Below are 20,781 nucleotides of genomic sequence, written 5' to 3' on the forward strand. Positions count from 1 at the left end.
AGGCTTCAGTAGTTGCAGCATGTGGGCTTAGCAGTTGTGGCACTCGGGCTCTAGAACGCAGGCTCAGTAGTCGTGGCGCACGAGCTTAGTTGCTCCGGGGCATGTGGGATCTTCCTGGAACAGGGCTCGAACCCGTGTTCCCTGCATTGGCAGGCAGATTCTTAACCACCGCGCCACCAGGGAAGTCCCAATACGGAAGTCTTTAGCTTGTCTAATTGAATAAGACTGCCCTGGAAGTACACCATCAGACTTTTTTTTTTTTAAAGAGAGTGTTATTTATTTAGGATAATTACAGTAAGAAAGTTTATTTTAATCAGGTGCTAAATCATCTCTTGGAATTGAGAGGTTCTTTTGTTATATAGAAATCTCTTTTAAAATGTGTTTCTAGGAATATACTTTTCTCTTTAGAGTGTTAGCAAACTTAATGACACGTTTAAACTGGATGGCTATTTTCTTGATTGACTCCATTAAAAGAAAATTGTTCTATTCTGATGAGAAAGATTAGGCATGTTTTCATTTCTCATCCACTCTAGTCATTTTTAAAGATTGATCTTCTGTTGACTTTGTTATTGCTTTGCTTTCATGCTGATCCTTTGTGTTGTGTCAAGTTCTTGACCAGTCCTTACCCTAGACCAGTCTTGTACTTAAGTTAATGTTTCTGACTTCTCTCCTTTTGGCTGAAATTTTAAAAATCTCTTCCAGATTAATAAAATCGTCAGAACTTTTCAGCATCGTTAGGTATAAAAGTTCTCCATTCTAGTTGAGGTTTACCTTTCCGTTTGCGTGGTCTCAGTAGATGCATGCAAGGTGGATTCAAGAAACAAATGCACATAAAAATGATGCATAGTGAAAAACACTGCACGTGTAAAACATATATTTGTTATCTTAAAAGTGGTTTTACCTCTTGATATTGTTAGAATTACATGATATGTGATCATTGCAAAAAAACATTGCAAACAGTTCAGAAACATTCCATAGAAGGGGAGCTCTTCATGATTTTCAGCCTCCCAGCTGTCTCCACCTTGCCAAGGTCATGTTCGCTAATGGTGTGGTGAACATCCCCCAGCTTTATAATTATGTATTTATAATTATTCCTTTATCATTTAAGTATTTTATTTTATAAAAATGAGAGTATGCAACGGCTTGCTTTTTTCACTTATTTTTATATAATTCCACCTCATTACAAACTGATTTACCGTATTCTTTGATTGGTTGATTATATGGATGTCCTACAGCTGAGTTCATCAATTTCCTATCCATGGACACTTAGATTATTTCAGTTTTTCAGTACTTAACAAGCATAGACACAGGGAGCATACATATATTTCACATGCTTTTGCCAGTTTTCCAATAGGATGTTAGCCTTATTGTGTTGTGTGTTGCAGATATTTTCTACTTTGTCTTTTGATCTTGCTGTTCCTTACTAACTGTACATTAAATATAAAAGATAAATAAAATGATGCTTCTGAGGTTGGTTACACTAAGAATAGACTCGGAATTTATAAACAACTGTTTTTGCTGATGCTGTTTTAAAGCAAATCAGGAAGCTAATTAATAATCTTGGTTTATGACCATGTTAAATAGGACATAGAATTTATTTAAGGAGGTTGCTATAGTAAAAGTGTGTTTGCAGAGATTGGGTCCCCTTGAATAGAAACTTTGGTTTGGGTTATCATTCCTGAAACCATTCCTGATATACTGTTGATATACAAGAGTTATTCATTGATAAAATTGACATATTTTAGGAATGATGATTCAACATATAGACACACTGTATTCACATTCATCAACATTTCCCCCCAGATTTTTGGTGGTAAATTGAAATTATGTAAATCAAATTGTAGTGTGTGCTTTAATGGAATTATGAAAGAAATCCTTTTATAAATCAAATAATCATGACTTAATTATGTCTAGCATATAAATATGTACTTAAGGTGTAAAGTACATCTTTAATTGTGTTGTTTAAACTTTTAAATTAAAGTTCCAAGTAAAATCTCCACTACATAGTGTTATATTTACTTAGGATGGAAGGGAGCTATTACAGATTCCTAAGCCTATCCTCCCTTGATTTGGGGAGATGTGAGAAAAATTTAAGTACATTCTGTTTAATCCTTTGAAGTTCATATACACATATAATCTCTGTGTTATGTTGTCTTAAAACTAATCCAATAAGCTTTTTTTCTTCCTGGCTTTGTAGTATACTTCACCTCGCAGTGGTATCTTCTGAGTAAACCGTCAGTCTGTGCTTAGTTAGCATGTGGTGAGTGAAGAATAATATGTCTTTTGTCTTTTCTGCAAAAATTAAATGTATTGCATGATACTAACCATTATGCTGGAGTTCTTTTGCTCTTTTGTTTAATGAAAATATGATTATGCTATGGGTTAATACAGGGATTTTCTGTTAATTTTGCTTTATAGATTAATAATATATAGATTAATAATCACCACCAGTAAATGTTACATAATTCTAGGAAATTTTAGTTCTTTCAACAGTAGTTGAAAGTTTCAGAATTGGTCTTTGAAATTTTGCTAAAGAATCCAAAAAAATCTTTATGTATTTTATATTCCTTTTTGTTTTTTATTTCTCAAGAATGGTCTTTGAAGTTAATAAAGATTATGAGAGAAAAATGAAAAATCATTTTCTAGATAAAGGTGCTGTATTTCGCGAATCCAGAATGTAAAATATTGTAAAGCCTTCTTAGAGTCAAGGCTAATCTGAAATAATGAGCACTAGTAAAATTGATTTTAAAATAAATGGCAGTTTTATTACTTCCTGGGATCATGCAGTATAACGAAGTAGCACATTTGTCCTGAGGAGGAGACCCTTAGGCAGCCTGCTCTAATTGAATGTGGCTGTTTTTAATTAACATATTATTACAATGAGGGGGAGGCATCTAAAAAGTTTGGACACAGTTGGCTGTCCTCACATTTAAACACCCCTCCCATCACCTCCACATATTATCCATGCTGTTAGTGTGATTTAGCACCCCTAAAAATTTAGGGTACGTCTTTACCTCAAACTTTGCAAGAATTTTCACAAGTGACAAATAAGCTGTATCACAATCTATAGAACTTAATTATAATTAAATTAAAGGTTCTCTGATTATTAAGCTAGCGTTCAACTAACAGTATCAAGTTTTAAAATGTTAATATATAGCATTTTTTAACGTTTTTGCTTTAAATATCCTTTCTGCCTACATTTGAATCTCATTTTTATTTTTAATGTCAGTTGCCTTAGTGATTTTCTAAAGCTGTCATTAGTCTTGTAAATCCCAAATCTAATTCAATAAGTCTTAACATTTACCTTTGTTTATAATATTATAAATACTGTATCATGCTTGTTATTGCATTTAAATAGTATCATTTATCACTTGAGAGGTATACTCTGTAGCATTTCCGTTGATTGATTGTCTCCTCAGCTTTTAGTTTGAAAAATTTCAAACAAGATTTGTAAAAATAGTACAATGAACATCCATATACCCTCCACCTACATTTACCAGTTATCAACATTTTGCCAAATTTTCTCACTTGCTCTCACTCTTGCTTTCTCTCCATATATATTTTTCCCTCTGTGACGTTTGACAGTTGCTTGCAAACATGGTGCTTGCAAGCATTTGACAGTTACTTGCAAACATAAACTAAATACTTTACCAAGTATCTTTAAGAACAAGGGCCTTTTCCTACATACAATACAGTTACGACTCTCAGGAAATTTAATATTAACACAATGCTCTTATCTAATATATAGTAAATATCCACATTTTTCCAAATAATGTCTCATAATTTTTAAAATTCCAGGATCCATTGAAAGATTGCACATCGCATTTTGTCGTCATGTTCTTCAGGTTTCTTTTGAACTAGAAAAGTTCTCCCAGCCTTTTTTGGGTCTCTCATGACATTGACATTGTGCAGCATTATTGAATCATGCATGAACTTCTTTTCCTGCAACAGTGCAAGCTAACGTTTGAAAGTAATAACTGACAAAGGGTTTTAAATGTCATAGGAGATCTTTTTCTTATCTTCTCTACGTTTCTAGGACTAACATGAATGTTGAACAAGTTTTATAAATAGTAAACTATTGGAGATAGATCACGAGTGGTGGATTATATTGTTCATTTACAAGTTGAGAAGACCTTGATACTCTCTCTAGAACTAAAATATATTTGAAAAGTTTGTCTCTATTACTTAATCTTTTTTGGTATTTTATTTTTATGCATTTTTAACCTCATACTTGATTTGACCACTGGCTTTTAGCATCTTAATTAGAGAAACCTTTTTAGGAAGGTTTAGCACCATGTTTCATAGCAGATTACGGTTTTAAAATTAAGTTTGTTAATTTCACGAGGCATACATAGCTTTTTCACACCAAAATGCTGTTATCCTCCGCCACCATGCCTGGCATCCTGGGAGAACTGCAATATGTAGAAAAATCATTACATTAGGGAAAAAGGAAGAACCTTTTGTCCTCTTAAATCCAGTCTGCGTTCTTGTGAGATTCTGCCATGTCAGCACGTTTACTCCTGGCTTTCTGCAGTCATGACCTGGTAGCCTTCAATATGTGCTGAAAGGTTGCAGTTCCAGATTTCACTTAAAAATACTGCTTTCCAGGACTGCTGACTAAAAGGTCATTCCAAGAACAGTAATTTTTAGAAGATTCCTTTAGGATTTAATACTTAGAATATTTCTGCTTCAGTCCTCAGACCATAGAATATAATCTTGATATAATTTTACTTTAACTTGAAAAAATAAATCTCACGAAAGTTAGCTTTAAAAGGTTTTTCTTTCTCCCTCCCTTTCTCCCTCCCTCCCTCCCTCCTTCCTTCCTTTCTTTTTAAATTTTTATTGGAGTATAGTTGCTTTACAATGTTATGTTAGTTTCAGGTATACAGCAAAGTGAATCAGTTACACAGATACATATATCCCCTCTTTTTCAGATTTCCTTCCCATTTAGGTCACTACAGAGCATTGAGTAGAGCTCCCTGTGGTATACAGTACGTTCTTGTTAGGTATCTATTTTATACATAGTAGTATACGTATGTCATTTTCTTTCTTTCTTTATCCTAACCCTTTTTCTTTTCCAGTCATGGCTCCGGCCTTCATCTTGAAGAAGTGGGGAGAGTGATGCTGGGCAGGCCTGGAAAACTGTGCACGTTTGCTGTTCTTAGAGAACGAAGCTGTTATTCAGGGCCCCTCATGTAGCCAGAAGACCAAGAAAAATGTGACATTGGCCACAGAAAGATTGCAGACTGCCTTTAAAATAGATTATATCAGTGGAGAAACGGTGATAGTTTTTTTGGGGGGGATTCTTCAGTTTTTCTGTTGGGAAGAGTTTTGTGTTGTTTAAAAGATACTTTGAATAACTTAACCTGATTTATGGGCTCATTTAATGTTCCTTTCTTCCATTCTTTTTGTCCCTCTTTTTAAAGAACTGCTTGCCTTTCCTATTTATTTTTAGGGTGATTTTTTTAAAAGACTTGTGCAATACATTTTGAGGTGGAACTTAGTGGACTTTTTCCTGATATATTAGAGCATTTAATTGACTATTTTATCCAGATTGATTTGTTGAATATTTGCTGAAGACTAGTTCTTTAAGCTATGACATATGATAAATCCAAATGGCAGTACCTCATTGTTTACTTAGCTTTTGTACTTATATTTTTCAGAGGAAAAAATACTACTGTAAATTGTAAATAGTCAATACATAACTGTATCGTATGCAAATCTGTGACTGTTGGCAATGTCATCTCAGAAGAACAGATAAATAAAGTTTATTTACTATATAAAATGTGCTTATTGTGTTTTTTCCTAAATTGAAATCTATTTCAAAATAGTTAAGAATTTATGTTGTATCTGGGTGAATATAATGAGGAACTATTTGTCAAGAGAGCTGAATAGCTAAGCATTTGGATTTTTTTTTTTTTTTTTGCGGTACGCGGGCCTCTCACTGTTGTGGCCTCTCCCGTTGCGGACCACAGGCTCCGGACGCGCAGGCTCAGCGGCCACGGCTCACGGGCCCAGCCGCTCCGCGGCATGTGGGATCTTCCCGGACCGAGGCACAAACCCATGTCCCCTACATCGGCAGGCAGACTCTCAACCACTGTGCCACCAGGGAAGCCCAATATTTTTTTTTATGCATTTAATTATTGAGTATTTTTCTAATGTGTGAATGGATGTACAGAAGGATAGGCCGTGTGTGTGTGTGTGTGTATGTGTGTACACATGACTACATTTATAATTCTGTTTATATTAAGGCCCATTAAAATTTCTGTGAAAACTTTTTTTTTTTTTTTTTTTGCAGTACGTGGGCCTCTCACTGTTGTGGCCTCTCCCATTGCGGAGCGCAGGCTCAGCAGCCATGGCTTATGGGCCCAGCCGCTCCGTGGCATGTGGGATCTTCCCGGACCGGGGCACGAACCCGTGTCCCCTGCATCAGCAGGCGGACTCTCAACCACTGCGCCACCAGGGAAGCCCCTTGTGAAAACATTTTTAATTGCCTAATATTTTACCCTCAATATTCCATCATTTAACGCCATGTTCTCTACTGTTGAACATTTAGGTTGTGTGTAATTAGTCACTTTCATTCAGTACTCCATGACGGTCTTGCTATTCATATTGTAAGCACACTGGAAAGAACAATCCAGGACCAACCTGTCTTTTTCTCAACAGCCTTTGGTTGCCAAACACGGACACACTTCAGAAGACTGTGTGCCAGGTTTGTCTGGCACCCTTTCCCCAAACATTCCAAAGATGTGACGCACGGGTGAGCATTCAGAGTCAGTACACTCTTAGAACACTACGTTTCAAAGCTGGGCTTCACCCATATTTGGTTAAAGTGTTAAAGCTGCATTGAAATAGCTATGCCTGAAGCATACTCTCCGTGGCGGCAGTGCGGGGGCGGGTGAGGGTGCAGGCAAGGCCGCGACATTCTTTCCATCCTCCGGCCATTGTAATAATAACAATTTCCTGGTGCCTTCCTTTGGGATCCTCTTTAGTCAGGCTTTGTTGTTTGTTACGTTCTTCAGAAGTGTCCAAATGCCAAACATGTGTGAACATATGACACTTAGTAAACAATATGGCCGTTTAAAATTTTACTCTGACGATTAAATGCAGTTAAAATGCAGCTATGGGTACATCTCTTATAATTTTCCAATTGCTTATTCCCCTGCTGCAGGAAGGCTGCTTCTTGCTTACCTCACACCCAGATTGGGCTGCCCTCCCCTTTTAAATGAGGAATGTGTAGTGTGTTTCCATGTCTGTCATTTCTCTTTCCACTACTGTGTGCTGGGAGTGAGTAGAACATACCATTTGTCTTTTTCATTCCAGGTTTCCAAGAAAAGTTAACTCAGGATCCAGTGTGGCTCATGAGATCCTGGACATTATGTCTGATGCTATGATTGGGTGAGACTTTTGGGAAGTCTTTGAGAGCATTAATTAATGTAATTTACGGGCAACCAGGAAGGAAATGAATCCTTATGACCCAGTGAGCAGATTGTGGTAGATTGGATTGTTGTTTCCAATTCTTCTCTCCCTCCCTATATTTGGGTTATGCATCCACATACTTCGTTATCTGACTTTGAAGTACCTACTGTTGTAGTGGGTGGAAATACATTTCTCCACCAACACTGAGATTGGCTGTGTGACTTTAGTCAATGAGTTTTGAGTGGACATGACTTTGCCACATCTGAGCAGCAGTTTTAAGAGCCCTTGCTTAGTTCAGCTATTGCTGCTTTATCACTGCCATGAGACTGAGTTAATGGGTTCTCCCTTAGCTTGGACCCTGGGATAGTGACACATTGACCAGACGTGTAACAGAGTGAGAAATTATTATTATTATAAGCCACTGAGATTTGGGGATCGTTTGTTACTGTAGCATAACTTAGTGAAAACTGACACATGCAAAAGAAAATATTTTTGCAGGATAAAGTGATGTCTTTAGTTTTTAGAAGTTTGACTATGTAGTGTCTTGGTGTGGATTTCTTTAGGTTTATCTTAGGGTTTGCCCAGCTTCTTGAGTCTACAGGTTTATGTCTTTTGCCAAATTTGGGAACTTTTCAGCCATTATTTCTTTCCTTTTTTTTTTGGTTTTTTAAAAGTATTTATTTATTTATTTATGGCTGTGTCGGGTCTTAGTTGCAGTATGTGGGCTCTTCGTCACGGCATGCTGGCTTCTCTCTAGTTGTGATGTGCAGGCTTCTCTTTAGTTGTGGTGTGTGGGCTCCGTAGTTGTGGCACATGGGCTCAGTAGTTGTGGCATGCGGACTTAGTTGCTCCGCAGCATGTGGGATCTTAGTTCCCCGACCAGGGATTGAACCCACGTCACCTGCATTGGAGGACGGATTCTTAACCACTGGACCACCAGGGAAGTCCCCAGTCATTATTTCTTTGAGTATTTTTTTTAGCTCTACCCTCTTTCTCCTCTCCCTGCTCTCCTTCTGGGACTCCAATGACATGTTAGATCCTTTGTTATAGTCCCACAAGTCCCTGAGGCTCTGTTCGTTTTTTTCCCTCCAGTCTAATTTCTCTCTGTTGTTCAGATTGAGTAATTTCTCTTGTTCTGTTTTCAAGTTCACTGACTCTTTTCTCTGTCCCCTCCATTCTGCTGTTGAACCTGTCCATTGAGTTTTTAATTTCAGTCATTGTATTTTTCAGTTCTAAAATTCCCACTTGGGTCTTTATATCTTCCATTTCTTTGCAGAGATATTCTGCTTCTTTGGTGAGACCTTGTTTTCTCATTTATTTCAAGCATGTTTGTAATGCTCATTGAAGAATATGTATGCTGGCTGCTTTAAAGTCTTTGTCCGATAAAGGATGGGATAGAAATCCAGATTCTCTACTAGGCCTTCATTGACACCCAAGGTGGAGAGGGTCTCCTCATCACTGCTGGGTGGGGATGTAGAGTTAACAGTTGCCCACTAGACCTCCACTGAACCGTGGGAGGGGTGGTAGGGAGGGAGACCTCTTTACCTTTGGGTGGTAGTGAAAGTCCACTCTCCCCTGGGCCTCCTCTCCCTCTACCCCAGCAGGAAAGGGGAGGGGACCTAGTTGCTGCTGGTGGGGGTGGAAGTCCAGGCTTCCCATATGGTCTCCACTGACATCATGGGGATGGGTGGGATTGGGAGGTCTCATTGCTACCCACCAGGGATGAAAGTCCCTGCTTCCTGCTCAACCTTCTCTGACATCACCCTGCATGAGTTTTGGGTCCGTCCTTATAGCTTGGCAGTTGTTAGAGGTCTAGGCTCCCCACTGGGCCTTTGCTGACAGGGTTGGGAGGGGGGTCATTGTTTTTTGCTGGAGGTTTCTTTTGGTGTGTGGCTGGAGTGGAGCCGTGGTTGTCTAAAAGCTTTGTGTCTTGCTAGGCTGCCCCTTTCCTGGTTCTTTGCTACCGGTTTCCAGGTAGCCAGTTTCTTCAGGTCCAAGTCTGCTGTATATGAGGCAGAGAAAGCCTCGGGAACTCATGGCATGTCACTCCTCAGGTCCCAAGCGTCCTGGCCAGTCTGCCTCCTCCTCTCCACCTTTCAGAGTCTTCTTAGGTTTGTTTTATATACAGTGTCCAGGGTTTTCAGTTGTACTTGGGAGGACTAGGGAGAAGTATGTCTACCCCAGCCTCCCAGAAGCAGGTCTCCTATGCAATGTGATTATATTTAGTATATATTTATTGCATATTGTTCCAGATACACACTTTTTTAATTAATTAATTTAGTTATTTATTTTTGGCTGATTTAGATCTTTGTTGCTGGGCGTGGGCTTTCTCTAGTTGAGGCGAGCGGGGGCTACTCTTGGTTGTGGTGCGCGGGCTTCTCGTTGCGGAGCACGCACTTTAGGCATGTGGACTTCAGTAGTCGTGGCTCGCGGGCTCTAGAGTGCAGGCTCAGTAGTTGTGGCACGTGGGCTCAGGTGGTGTGGCTCGCAGGCTCCAGAGCCCAGGCTCAGCAGCCATGGCGCTCGGGCTTAGTTGCTCCATGGTATGTGGGATCTTCCTGGACCAGGGCTCAAACCCATGTCCCCTGCATTGGCAGGCGGATCCACTGTACCACCAGGGAAGCCCAGATACACGTATTTTTAATAAATATAAACTAGAAGCATATACAGTTAATTCACAATAGTGGTCATAATGGTCTTCCCTGGTCACCTCCGCCCAATCTCTTCCACATCCTCCTTTAGTTTTTTTTATGGCATCAAGTATTGCCTACCCTCAGTAAAAATTGTTGTTTTCTTTGTACTAGAATGAAAGCTCCAAGAGGCCAGGCAAATTATGTCTTGTCCATGGTTGTGTCCTTACGACCTAGCATATGTAGTAAGCACACAATAAGCATGTATCGAATATAAATGAATGAATGGATGGACAAGTGAATTAAGAAAGAAGAGAAAATGTACCAGTACCTTCTTTGTAATTAAAAACAAAAAAATTTTTTAAGAGTGGGAAAATTTTTAAAGACTTCTTTCTCTCTTGAGGAGGCATGTGGGAACACAAGGGAACAAGAGGAACCGAATTATGGGCAGAACCTGGACTTTGTTTAATTTGCTTTATAAGTCAGTTAGTTACAAATATTAATATTTTAAGGAACCAGTTACTTGTAACACATCACAACTGATCAGGATACACCAGCAGAAATGAGTACAACTGGAAGGAATCGCTTCCCTGTTTTCTTTTTCTTTCTTTTTTTTGAGGGGCGGGGGCCGTACTGTGCAGCATGCAGGATCTAGTTCCCTGACCAGGGATCAAACCCACGTCCCCTGCATTGGAAGCAGGGAGTGTTAACCACTGGACCACCAGGGAAGTCCCCGACCTTCCCTGTTTTCACTCCTACTGTGTTTTCTTTTGGGATTGAGCCATGTTGGATTTGAAGATTAGTTTAGGCCCAGAGAAAGAATCTGTCCAAAGAGCTTAATTTCCCCTAATCTCTTGGGGAGGTGACATTGCATGCTGGCTGTGAGTGCAGGCTCTGGGACCAGCCTGCCAGGCTTCAAGTCCTGGCTTGGCCATTTACTCACCATGCCAGGGATCTGAGATGGGCTGGGACCTGGGACCCTGTGCTGCAGTGCTTGTACCTGGACAAACTCTCCTGGAGCAACAGAATACAAGAAACTATAAGGGACTAAAAAAACCTGTGTGCATGAGCAGCTGGGGCAAACTATGAACAATGTGATACAGAAAGACCAAAACCCAACTGCCCCCTCTGAAGTGCCGGGAGCAAAAGCAGGGTACTTGCACCTGCCCCCTGCGCACAGTGCCACCGAGAGGATGAGCAGATCACCTAAGCCACCCCTCCGGCCCAGCCCACCAGTCTGCCCCTACCCTCACCCTATTTAAGGGGCCAGCCCCCCTTGTGAGCAAGGGCAACTTATTACTTGCTTTCGCTCCCTTATGCTGCAACACGAGTCCCAATAGAGCCTTGCCTGAAATTCTCATCTGGCCTCATCAATTTCTACTGATTAAATGAGTCCAAGGACCCTGGTTGGTAACAAAGGTACAGATGCAAGAGCAGAAATGGCAACCTGCAAGCCCTTTTGGAAGCTTCTGCTTATAGCACAACCTAAGCCAAACTCAGAATTAAGGGGTGGGGAAAATCACACCATCTCTTGAAAGGAGGATTCACAAAGTCACTTTATAAGGGTGTGACTGCAGTGAGGGTGTGAAGATTTGGGGCCCTTAATGCAAACAATTTATCAAAATACTTATCAACTCAGTACGGCCACTACCAATCAGTTGAGTTCATACAGTGTATCAGACCTGTTTGCCATCACAACTGTAAGTTTCCCTGACGGGGGTGCTTCAGGGAACCCGGTAGGGGCAGGGGCGGGACAAAAACGCAGGGTTTTGGGCCTCCTTTCCACTTAGAGCTGCTTGACTTTTATTTGTTTTATATATTGAGGTTTTACATTAGGTTTTGTTTGAAAAAGACTCTGCCGTCAAAAGGCTTTTAAAAAGTTTCTTTGGATGTATTCAGACCAACAGGAAGAGCATGCTTAGCCCATGTTTCCTTGCTCCCTGCAGAACTGCTTTTGCTCATCTGTGTTTCAGACTGTGCCTTAGGCTTTACTCAAAGGCCACCATAAGAAAGAACTTCAGGGAGTCAATGATTATATGTTCTTTACACCTATTTTACGAGTCACCAATATGTAAGAAATCTATTTTACAGACAAGTGCCGGGGAAAGTTTCAGTATATTTTCTCTTTTGGGCAACAAGAACAATTTTATGTATCATGTAACATTTCCCTTTTTGCTTTGGCCACATGGAAGCTTGGTGCCAAATTTAGGTCCCACGTTTCATAACTCTTAAAACTAGAATGGCCCAAGGAGCTTTTAAAATACAGATTCCAAGGCTTCAACTGCAGAGAATCTGAGCAGCTGGGCTGCCCCTGGTGGCTTGATTATTTCTGTTCTCTTTCTTTGCCCTGGACTTGTCTTCTGATTCTAATATATGTTTCCTCTGGCCCCAATTGTTCTTTCATACAGTAAGTCAGTCACTCCTAGGTCCAAACTGGCAGTGTGTGGGAGGCTGCTCCCAGGACCAGTGAAGGCACTGAGAGGCCTCTGGCCAGTCTAGGGGCCCAGCCTGGATAGGGGGCAGATCCTCAGCAGAGAAGGGGTAGAGGCACCAGGACCCTCCATGTCTTCAGGTTTGAGAAGTCAGGTGTCTTTCCCAGCGAGCAGCCCTGGGGGAGGTCTATTCTGGAGCTGGGGGCTGGGCCTGAGGGTCAGATGCCAAAACACCCTGGGCTCTCAGGGAAGCAGGACTCCAGCCGAGAAAGAGCCACAGCCCTCCAAGTCCCCTGCAGCATCTGAACACCTGCTCGCACAATCTCTACGCTGAGATTTTCACCCTATCGGACACCCACAAATTTAGGAGAAACCAAATCTCCCACAGGTTAATTCAACACTCAGACTTGGCCAAAAATTGTTTAGAAGGACATGATCATTCTCTAGGATGATTCTGAATTTAGAATTGAATATAAATGTTGAAGTGAAGCAAGTTGATGGTCCTAATATTTTGGAGTTATTTGTATATTTTTTTAAATAAGTAAATAGCTTTATTTATTTTTGGCTGCATTGGGTCTTCATTGCCGCACGGGGGCTTTCTCTAGTTGCAGTGAGCAGGAGCTACTCTTCGTTGTGGTGCACGGGCTTTCCATTGTGGTGGCTTCACTTGCTGCAGAACATGGGCTCTAGGCATGCAGGCTTCAGTAGTTGTGGCTCGTGGGCTCTAAAGCACAGGCTCAGTAGTTGTGGCACACGGGCTTAGCTGCTCCAGGGCATGTGGGATCTTCCCAGACCAGGGATCGAACCTGTGTCCCTTGCATTGACAGGCGGATTCTTAACCACTGTGCCACCAGGGAAGTCCTGGGTTATTTGAATTTTTAAGATAACTTGGCATATTAAATTAGCTAATAAATTAGCCTTGGATTCATTTTAAAAATTATAATTGAAGAATTGATTTAGATTTGTGATTTTAAGCTGAAACCTTATTAAGTTTATAAACCACATTAGAATATTTAACATAGAAGATACATATTATTTTAAGTTTTATCAGTTAGATTTATCAACCTTGGTTAAATAAGGAAATACTTAAGTACTTGGAAGATTTTTGGAGTCAGGTGAATACATGAAATGCTTATAAATAAGATAAAGTATGATAAATTTATTAATGTAGCAATTTCAAATATAAAGAGAATTTAATGAAGTTATAAAAACGTTCTGAAAATAATTGCTTGAAATTTGGTAGATTTATAATTACAATAATGAGATTAATAAGCTGAACTTAAATAAGGTTCTACATTTGTGATGTTAATAAATTCAGTATTAATTTTTTTAACTGAAGTAGTTTTCTAATGAAACTTACTCTTAAATCTCTCTGAAAATACTAATTAGAATTTAAAAAATTTTTTTTTTCCTTCTTTATCCTACAGCTCTATTTTCTTTGGGTCTAGTTGTCCTGTTTGTGAATGTTTTTCTTTCTGTTGGTGGGGTTCCTGGTGGCTGGCAGTCCTTGGTTGACCATCAAAGGACAAGGTAGGTTGCCCTCGTGGCTGGAATGAGTTTCCCTTTGCATTTGTCTAGATCTGTTTGCCTGACAGGTGTGTCCCTGAATGAAAGGGCCACCTCTGCATCCCGTGGAAGTGGACAGGGCTGATGTCTTTCCCTTTGATTGCCTCTCTGTTTCGTTCTCCCTCCTTCTCTCCCTCCTTCTGCTCTTACAAGACTATTTGCCTTCTCTTTTACACACGCTAATAGCTAATGTTAGATTCACTTCAGGGCACCCACAGAGCTCACTACTCCCCTTTAAAGAGGGAGGACGGAGAAAGAGGAAGTGAGCATTTATGGAACATCTTCTTCTCACAGCATGAGGGACTCAGGACCCACTGACTCGTTCAAGCCCTCCCAGGGGTGTAGGTTTTGCTGTCCCATTTGACTCATTAGGGTTTTACCTTAGTTGTTTTAAAAGGTGAAACTGGGCTTTATGGAGCCGTGACAAGGATAGAAGCTTGAGCAAGAAAATGTGCAAGGATCAGAAAATGTCAGGAGCCTCATGGTCTTGTGGTAGATGATATACAATTGGGTTCTTTCCTTGGGAGTAATGGAATCTGCTAGCACTGCATAATCAGAGATGGGTGGGGAGGGAGAGGAGAGAGAGTGCACTCAGGAGACAGAAAGAGCAGATAAGATGGTCATTGAAACTTTTTTTTTTTTTTTTTTGCGGTACGCGGGCCTCTCACTGTTGTGGCCTCTCCCGTTGCGGAGCACAGGCTCCAGACACGCAGGCTCAGCGGCCATGGCTCACGGGCCCAGCCGCTACGCGGCACGTGGGATCTTCCCAGACCGGGGCACAAACCCGTGTCCTCTGCATAATCAGGCGGACTCTCAACCACTGCGCTACCAGGGAAGCCCTGAAACATTTTTGATCATCAGAAGCGGTGGTTGAAACTTCAGGTGTCAGAACAGTAGGATGGAAACAAATTGGCCCTGGCTGACTCACTTTACACTCTGCACTGTGCATGCCTTATTTTCTTCAACTTTCGTGAACAGGCAGAGGTGAGGAAACTGGGTCACCATGGACGTCAAGAAGCTGTAGGCCAGTAATCCAGGAGGCAGGATTTGAACCCTGAACTTAATGATTCCAGACCTTCCACTGGGCCCTATCAAATTCACGCTAAATCGTTAGCAAAGTCACCGATATCCTCCATCTCTGCTCTGAAGTCTTCTTTTGCTTTCTTGATTTAAGTGAAACCCTTACTCTTGTCTTGTGACTCTGATTCCCCTGCAGCTTTCTCCAGCTTGTGTCGGCAGTGGGAGGTGGGGGAGGGGGTGTTTTTCCCCACGCCCCTTGGATGACTGGCCTGAAGGTCCACCTTGTTCCTCATCGTAGCTTCCAGACTGCAGGACCATGGCGTCCAGACTCTGGTGAACAGGGGGCCTGTGACCTCTTGAGAAGGGGTCATCTGGGGTTGCACTGGTGATGTGAGCTCCAGGGAGCAACTGCCTGTGTGTGTCGGGCTGGTAGGCAGAGGCGTGGGGTCGCAGGCCTGATACGGGGTGTGGTTCGGAGGGCTGCCCAGGCGTGCCGTCCTGCATGTGCACCTCTGGGCCCACCCCACCCTTGCTGGTCCTTCCCTCGGGGCTTTGCCTTCCATTCCCACGCTTGGCCTCAGCCCACACTCTCTTGTGCCAAGAATTGAGGTTTAAAGTCTTATTGAATAATCCTTCACCAAAGATGTGTTGTCAACCAGTGGTGACTGAATTCTTCCTGGTCACCTGTGGACATCGGTTGGATGTATCAGTTAATGTTTGCTGCTTAAAGCATCCCCACTTATCAAGCTCATAACTCTGCAGGGTGGCCCTTTGGGCTGGATCCGCTGGGCATTCTTCCCATCTCAGCTGGGCTCACTCATGCACCCAGAGTCAACTCTGTGTCCGCTGAGACTGGCTGGTCCAGGGGCCAGGGCGCCTGGTCTCTGCTGCGTCATCAGCCCGAGTCTAGCAGGGAGCGCGTGCTTGTTCACGGGCAGCATAGCAGGGGGCTGGGAGCAGGTAAGAGCCCGCAGACCTTGAGGCCCAGGCTCCCACCCTGCACGCCATCGCTTCCACTACATTCTGTTGGTCAAAGCAAGTCACCAGGCCAGCCTGATTGAAGGGCTGGGGACACAGGCTCCACTTTAATGAGAAGTGTTGCAAAGTCATATTGCAAGGGGGTATGGGTAACTGTGCCCCCCCCCTTTTTTTTTCTAGTGCAGTATCACCATAGGCCAGCATGCAGATCCTGCAGCTGTAAGGAGAGAGGGAGAACTTTTATCCCTGGGCCATCCCATCTTTGAGTTTTGTCTAGGTCCTGGCTGTGATGCTCTGCCTGCCAGTTGTGGTGGGTTCCGTGGGGTCCCCTGTCCTCTGACCTTGGACGGCTGTGTGTGAGCAACGTGGCTGCTCTCACAGAGGCTTGGTGGAAGCTCTCAGAGGCGTGCTGGGGCGTAAGAGCCTCCCGATCTTCCCAGGCAGCTGTCAGACCTGGAGCTGGTTGGCAAGGCCTCAGCCGTTCATATCTAATCTGGGTGCTGATTGTTGGAGGTGGTTTTGCTTTGATTGTCCCTGGGAGGCAAGAGCTGCTCCAGGTCTGTGGCCATTTATGGGCAGAGCAGAGGCTGGTCCTCACTGCGTAACACGACGGAGTTCGTGGTGGGGGTCACGTTCTGCCCAGCGACCTTGGCAAGTCACCATTCCAGCCCTTGCTGAGTGCCTCCCGAAGCGTCATTTCCCTCCTCGTAGAGGTTATATAATTACACCTTCTCTCTGGCAATCTTGTTTTCCCCTCACTGCTGGACCATCACCATCTGGGTGCTGATACTGCTCCTGCGTCAAAACATAAAGCTCTCGGATTCCGCATCTTCCCCCACCTATTGCCCCGTTTCTCTATTCCTCTTTAGAGAACACTTTAAAAAAGAGATAACTTTAAAAAAGAGATAACTGGGACTTCCCTGGTGGCACAGCGGTTAAGAATCCGCCTGCCAATGCAGGGGACACGGGTTTGATCCCTGGTCCGGGAAGATCCCACATGCCGCAGAGCAGCTAAGCCTGTGTGCCACAACTGCTGAAGCCCACACGCCTAGAGCCCGTGCTCTGCAACAAGAGAAGCCACCGCAATGAGAAGCACGCACACTGCAATGAAGAGTAGCCCCCGCTTGCCACAACTAGAGAAAGTCCTTGGGCAGCAACGAAGACCCAATGCAGCCAAAAAAAAAAAAAAAAAAAAAAAAAAAGATAAGTATACTCACTGTCCCTGACATGTTTGCTTCCATTCCCCTTAAACCCCTCCTTGGAAACTGCTCTTGGCCAGGTCCATTGCTAAGGCAGGTGGTCTCGCTGGGTCTCACCTGATTCGCACATGTGGCCCCTTTGTCTTTCAGGAACCCCCTCCCCTCACTTGGAATCCACTTCTGCCTCGCTGGCTGGGGCATCCTTGCTTCCCTGACTGCTGACAACCTAGGGCCCTGGGATTCAGGCTCCAGGACTTTCCTCTCTCTTATCTGCATCCCCTCGGCGATCTCATACTGTCTCATGGCTTTAAACGCCCACTACGTGCCAACGATGCTCATTTTATATCTCCTTTCTGGTCCCCAGACTCACCGAACTGCCCATTCAACATTTCCATTTAGATGTCTAATTGCACCTCGACTTTAGCGTGTCCCAGACTGAATCTTGATCCCCCTAGATCTGCTCCTGCCACGTCACCCCCTATCAGTTGAAGGCTTTCCTTTTTCCCTTGCTCACCAACTCCTAATGATCACTGAATCCTCAGAGCTCTGCCTTCAGTTTGGGGGTTTGCATTTTTTCCTTTCTGATGTAACTATTTTTGAATATGTTAAACATTTGTGCAGTTCCAAGTCAAAACAGTATTAAAAGGTATCCTTAGAGAAATCTCATTTCCCTCCCGACAGTCTTTACCCCGTTTTTCAGTGTTCCTTCTGGCAAAAATAAGCACATGTATTTATTTTCCCCTTTTTCTTACACCAAAATTGGCATACTATATGCATTGTTCCACCTCTTGCTTTTTTCACTTAACAATATATTGTAGAGATCACTCCATTGCACAGAGAACTTCCTCATTCTTTTTACAGCTGCATCAGAATTTCATTGCATGGATGTAATTTATTCAACCAGACCCCTACTGACAAACATTTGAGTTGTTTCCAGTTGAGTTGCTATTACAAATAGGGCTGCAATGAATGGCCTTGTGTATATGTTGTTTTGTGCTTTGGAAGGATGTTTTCAGGGTGGATTCCTGGAACCATGGGGGAAGGACACCATCAAGAGAATCTGGGAGGTGGCACAGGGTTTGTGTCCTAGTGCAGCCCCAGGGAAGGCAGAGCCAGCAATGGCCAACCTAGATATGGCCAAGGAGGACAACGGGGAAGGAAGCATCCCCCAGAGCATGGGGCCAAGATCCCAAAAAACAATGTTTGGGGAGCCCCTTTCAGGGGGCAGACCTGGGGCCCACTCATGGAACATTCTGCCTGCTATTGTCTGTGTCTCCTATTGTTAGCTTTTGGAAATGGCTTCTTGGTGCTGTGGAGTTCAGCTACATCCTGCTGGATGTAGCCTGCTGGACCCGTCCATTTCTAATGTAGGAGTGTTGAAGTCTCCAACTCTGATAGTGGATTCATCTACTTCTTTATCTTTGATTTTCTGCAGTTTGAATACAATATGCCTAGATGTATGGTTTCTTTTATCTTTTTTTCTTTTCCTTAAGGTGTACACTTTATTGAACTGATCAAGTCAGTGTACAGGTAAGCCCTGGATGTCTCCACACCTTAGCCTGCTCCCTGGGGACTCATTCTCTCTTTCACTTCCTTCCTTCCTTCCTTCCTTCCTTCCTTCCTCCCTTCCTCCCTTCCTCCCTTCCTCCCTTCCTCCCTCCCTCCCTTCCTCCCTGCCTCCCTTCCTCCCTGTCTCCCTCCCTCCCTCCCTCCCTCCCTTGCTTCCTTCCTCTCTTTCTTTCTTTTGGCATTTTTCCTTCTTGGTGTTCTCTGAGCTTCCTGGATCTGTGGTTGAGTGTCTGACATTAACTTGGGGCAATTTCTCAGTCATTATTGCTTTAAATTTTTCTTCTGTTCCTTTCTCTCTGTCTTTCCTTCTTTTGGTGCTTCCATTATATGTATACTGCACATTTTGTAGTTGTCCCACAGTTCTGGTTATTCTGTTCCTTTTTTTCCCCTGGTCTTTTTTCTCTCTAATTTTCAGTTTTAGAAGTTTCTGTTGACATATCCTCCAGCTCAAAGAGTCTTTCCTCAGTCATGTCCAGTCTACTAAATGATCCCATCAGAGGGATTCTTCATTTCTGTTACTGTATTTTTGATCTCTCATTTTGCCATCATGGGAAATCCTGGAACTTCTAGGTTGACTGCATGAATCCCAAAGAGAAAGCCAATAAAAAAGCAGGGAGGAGAAGGAGAAAATCTGAGTCATTGGGGATATCTTTTACAGTTGCTGGATCAAGTCTCACATGAAGCCAGAACTAAATCTGGATTTTTAATGGACATACCCAGTAAAAAATTCTTTTATATTATGAGTCAGCTTGAAGTGAATTTTCTGTCACTTGGTGCCTCAGAGAGTCCTCACTGACTCTATACCTCATAGGCTTATTGTGAGGTTTAAATAAAATTGCACTTAGCAAACGAAGCATGGCACACAAGTAATACTCAGTGAATGGTTACCAATATTGTTATTATGATATATTTATTTTTACAGTTATGTGTGCTTTTTATTCCATATCCTAACATTGGCATGTTTCTGTTTCTCTTTTTGGTATTATTTAGTTTTTACCCCCAAAGGAGAGAGGCTGAGGGAGGGGACTGATCAGCCCTGGGCTTCTGACCACCAGCTTCAGCCTCGGGTCCTCCTTGCAAAACCACAGCTGGGGAACAACACAGAGACCACGTGGTGTGGTTCTAATTCCTCTGACATCTCATTTTCATTCTTCAATGATATTTATCTGCATCCAGCTTACACATAAATGTTTCCAGTAAAATGTTCCAAGTGCCTTTTTTCAGAAATCTGAATCCACATGAAAACAATGGCAACAAGAAAAAGGTGTAAACTTTCCAGAACAGGCCCAGATTTTGAAAATGTGATAAAGAGGTTATTGTGCGTCCGAACTTTTCACACAAGAATTGGAGGAGATTTAACACCAGGAATAATAAACCGAGGAAAACCAGCTAATGCAGAGCAGATGGGCCTGCAGGGCAGTGCTAAGCATTTCAATGTCTTTCCTCTTGGACCTTTGGACTCCAGATGACTGAGTGCTGGTTTCTCTAGCTCCAAATAAAGTTAATGCAATTGGGGAAACCATCAGTATGGCTGGTTTGATTTCTGGAGTGATTAGTGGATTAAAGTTTTTCAAGACTGTACTATGTGGTGGGCATTTGACATTCACTACTTGAATCCTGACCACAGCTCCATTTTACTGATGAGAAAACTGAGGTTTTAAAAGCACAAATCACTTGCTGAAGGGCCCATAGCCAGTATGAGAGCCAGGATCAGTCCTAGGTCTGTCTCATTGCATACGCTGTGGTTCTGCAAACTGGGTAACAAGAGAGCAGGGAAAAGGGGTCGTGGTCACACAAATTTGAGAAACTCTGTGTGTGTATGTGTGTGGGTGTATATCTACATAGTAAAAGCCTTATTAAGGTATAATTGATCTGCAATAAGCTATACGTGTTTAAATCATACAACTCAATAAGTTTTGACCCGTGTCTATCTGCATGAAACCCTCACCACAATCAAGATAGTGAACA

The 20,781-nt window shown here is 42.6% G+C and overlaps 1 protein-coding gene and 1 long non-coding RNA gene across 7 annotated transcripts in view; both read left to right on the forward strand.

Annotated features, from left to right (window-relative positions):
• The window catches only part of GOLGA4 (golgin A4), a 105,398-nt gene extending 99,613 nt beyond the window's left edge, over positions 1-5,785 (forward strand). For 5 of the 6 annotated variants that reach the window (XM_067753767.1, XM_067753770.1, XM_067753769.1 and 2 more), the window contains 2 exons: positions 2,198-2,260; positions 5,082-5,785. In XM_067753767.1, the coding sequence (XP_067609868.1) occupies positions 2,198-2,227 (30 nt within the window). In that variant the 3' untranslated portion in view covers positions 2,228-2,260; positions 5,082-5,785. The remainder of the gene's footprint in view (positions 1-2,197; positions 2,261-5,081) is intronic. The other variant, XM_067753768.1, reaches the window with a different exon arrangement.
• An 8,083-nt stretch (positions 5,786-13,868) lies between these two features.
• LOC137232235 (uncharacterized) lies at positions 13,869-20,025 on the forward strand. The gene is made up of 3 exons (XR_010946915.1): positions 13,869-14,011; positions 18,738-18,774; positions 19,804-20,025. It is a non-coding gene; the product is annotated as an uncharacterized lncRNA (long non-coding RNA).
• Positions 20,026-20,781: the final 756 nt, after the last annotated feature.

Source organism: Pseudorca crassidens, chromosome 10 (assembly GCF_039906515.1).
Source record: "Pseudorca crassidens isolate mPseCra1 chromosome 10, mPseCra1.hap1, whole genome shotgun sequence".
NCBI classification, from domain to species: Eukaryota; Metazoa; Chordata; class Mammalia; order Artiodactyla; family Delphinidae; genus Pseudorca; species Pseudorca crassidens.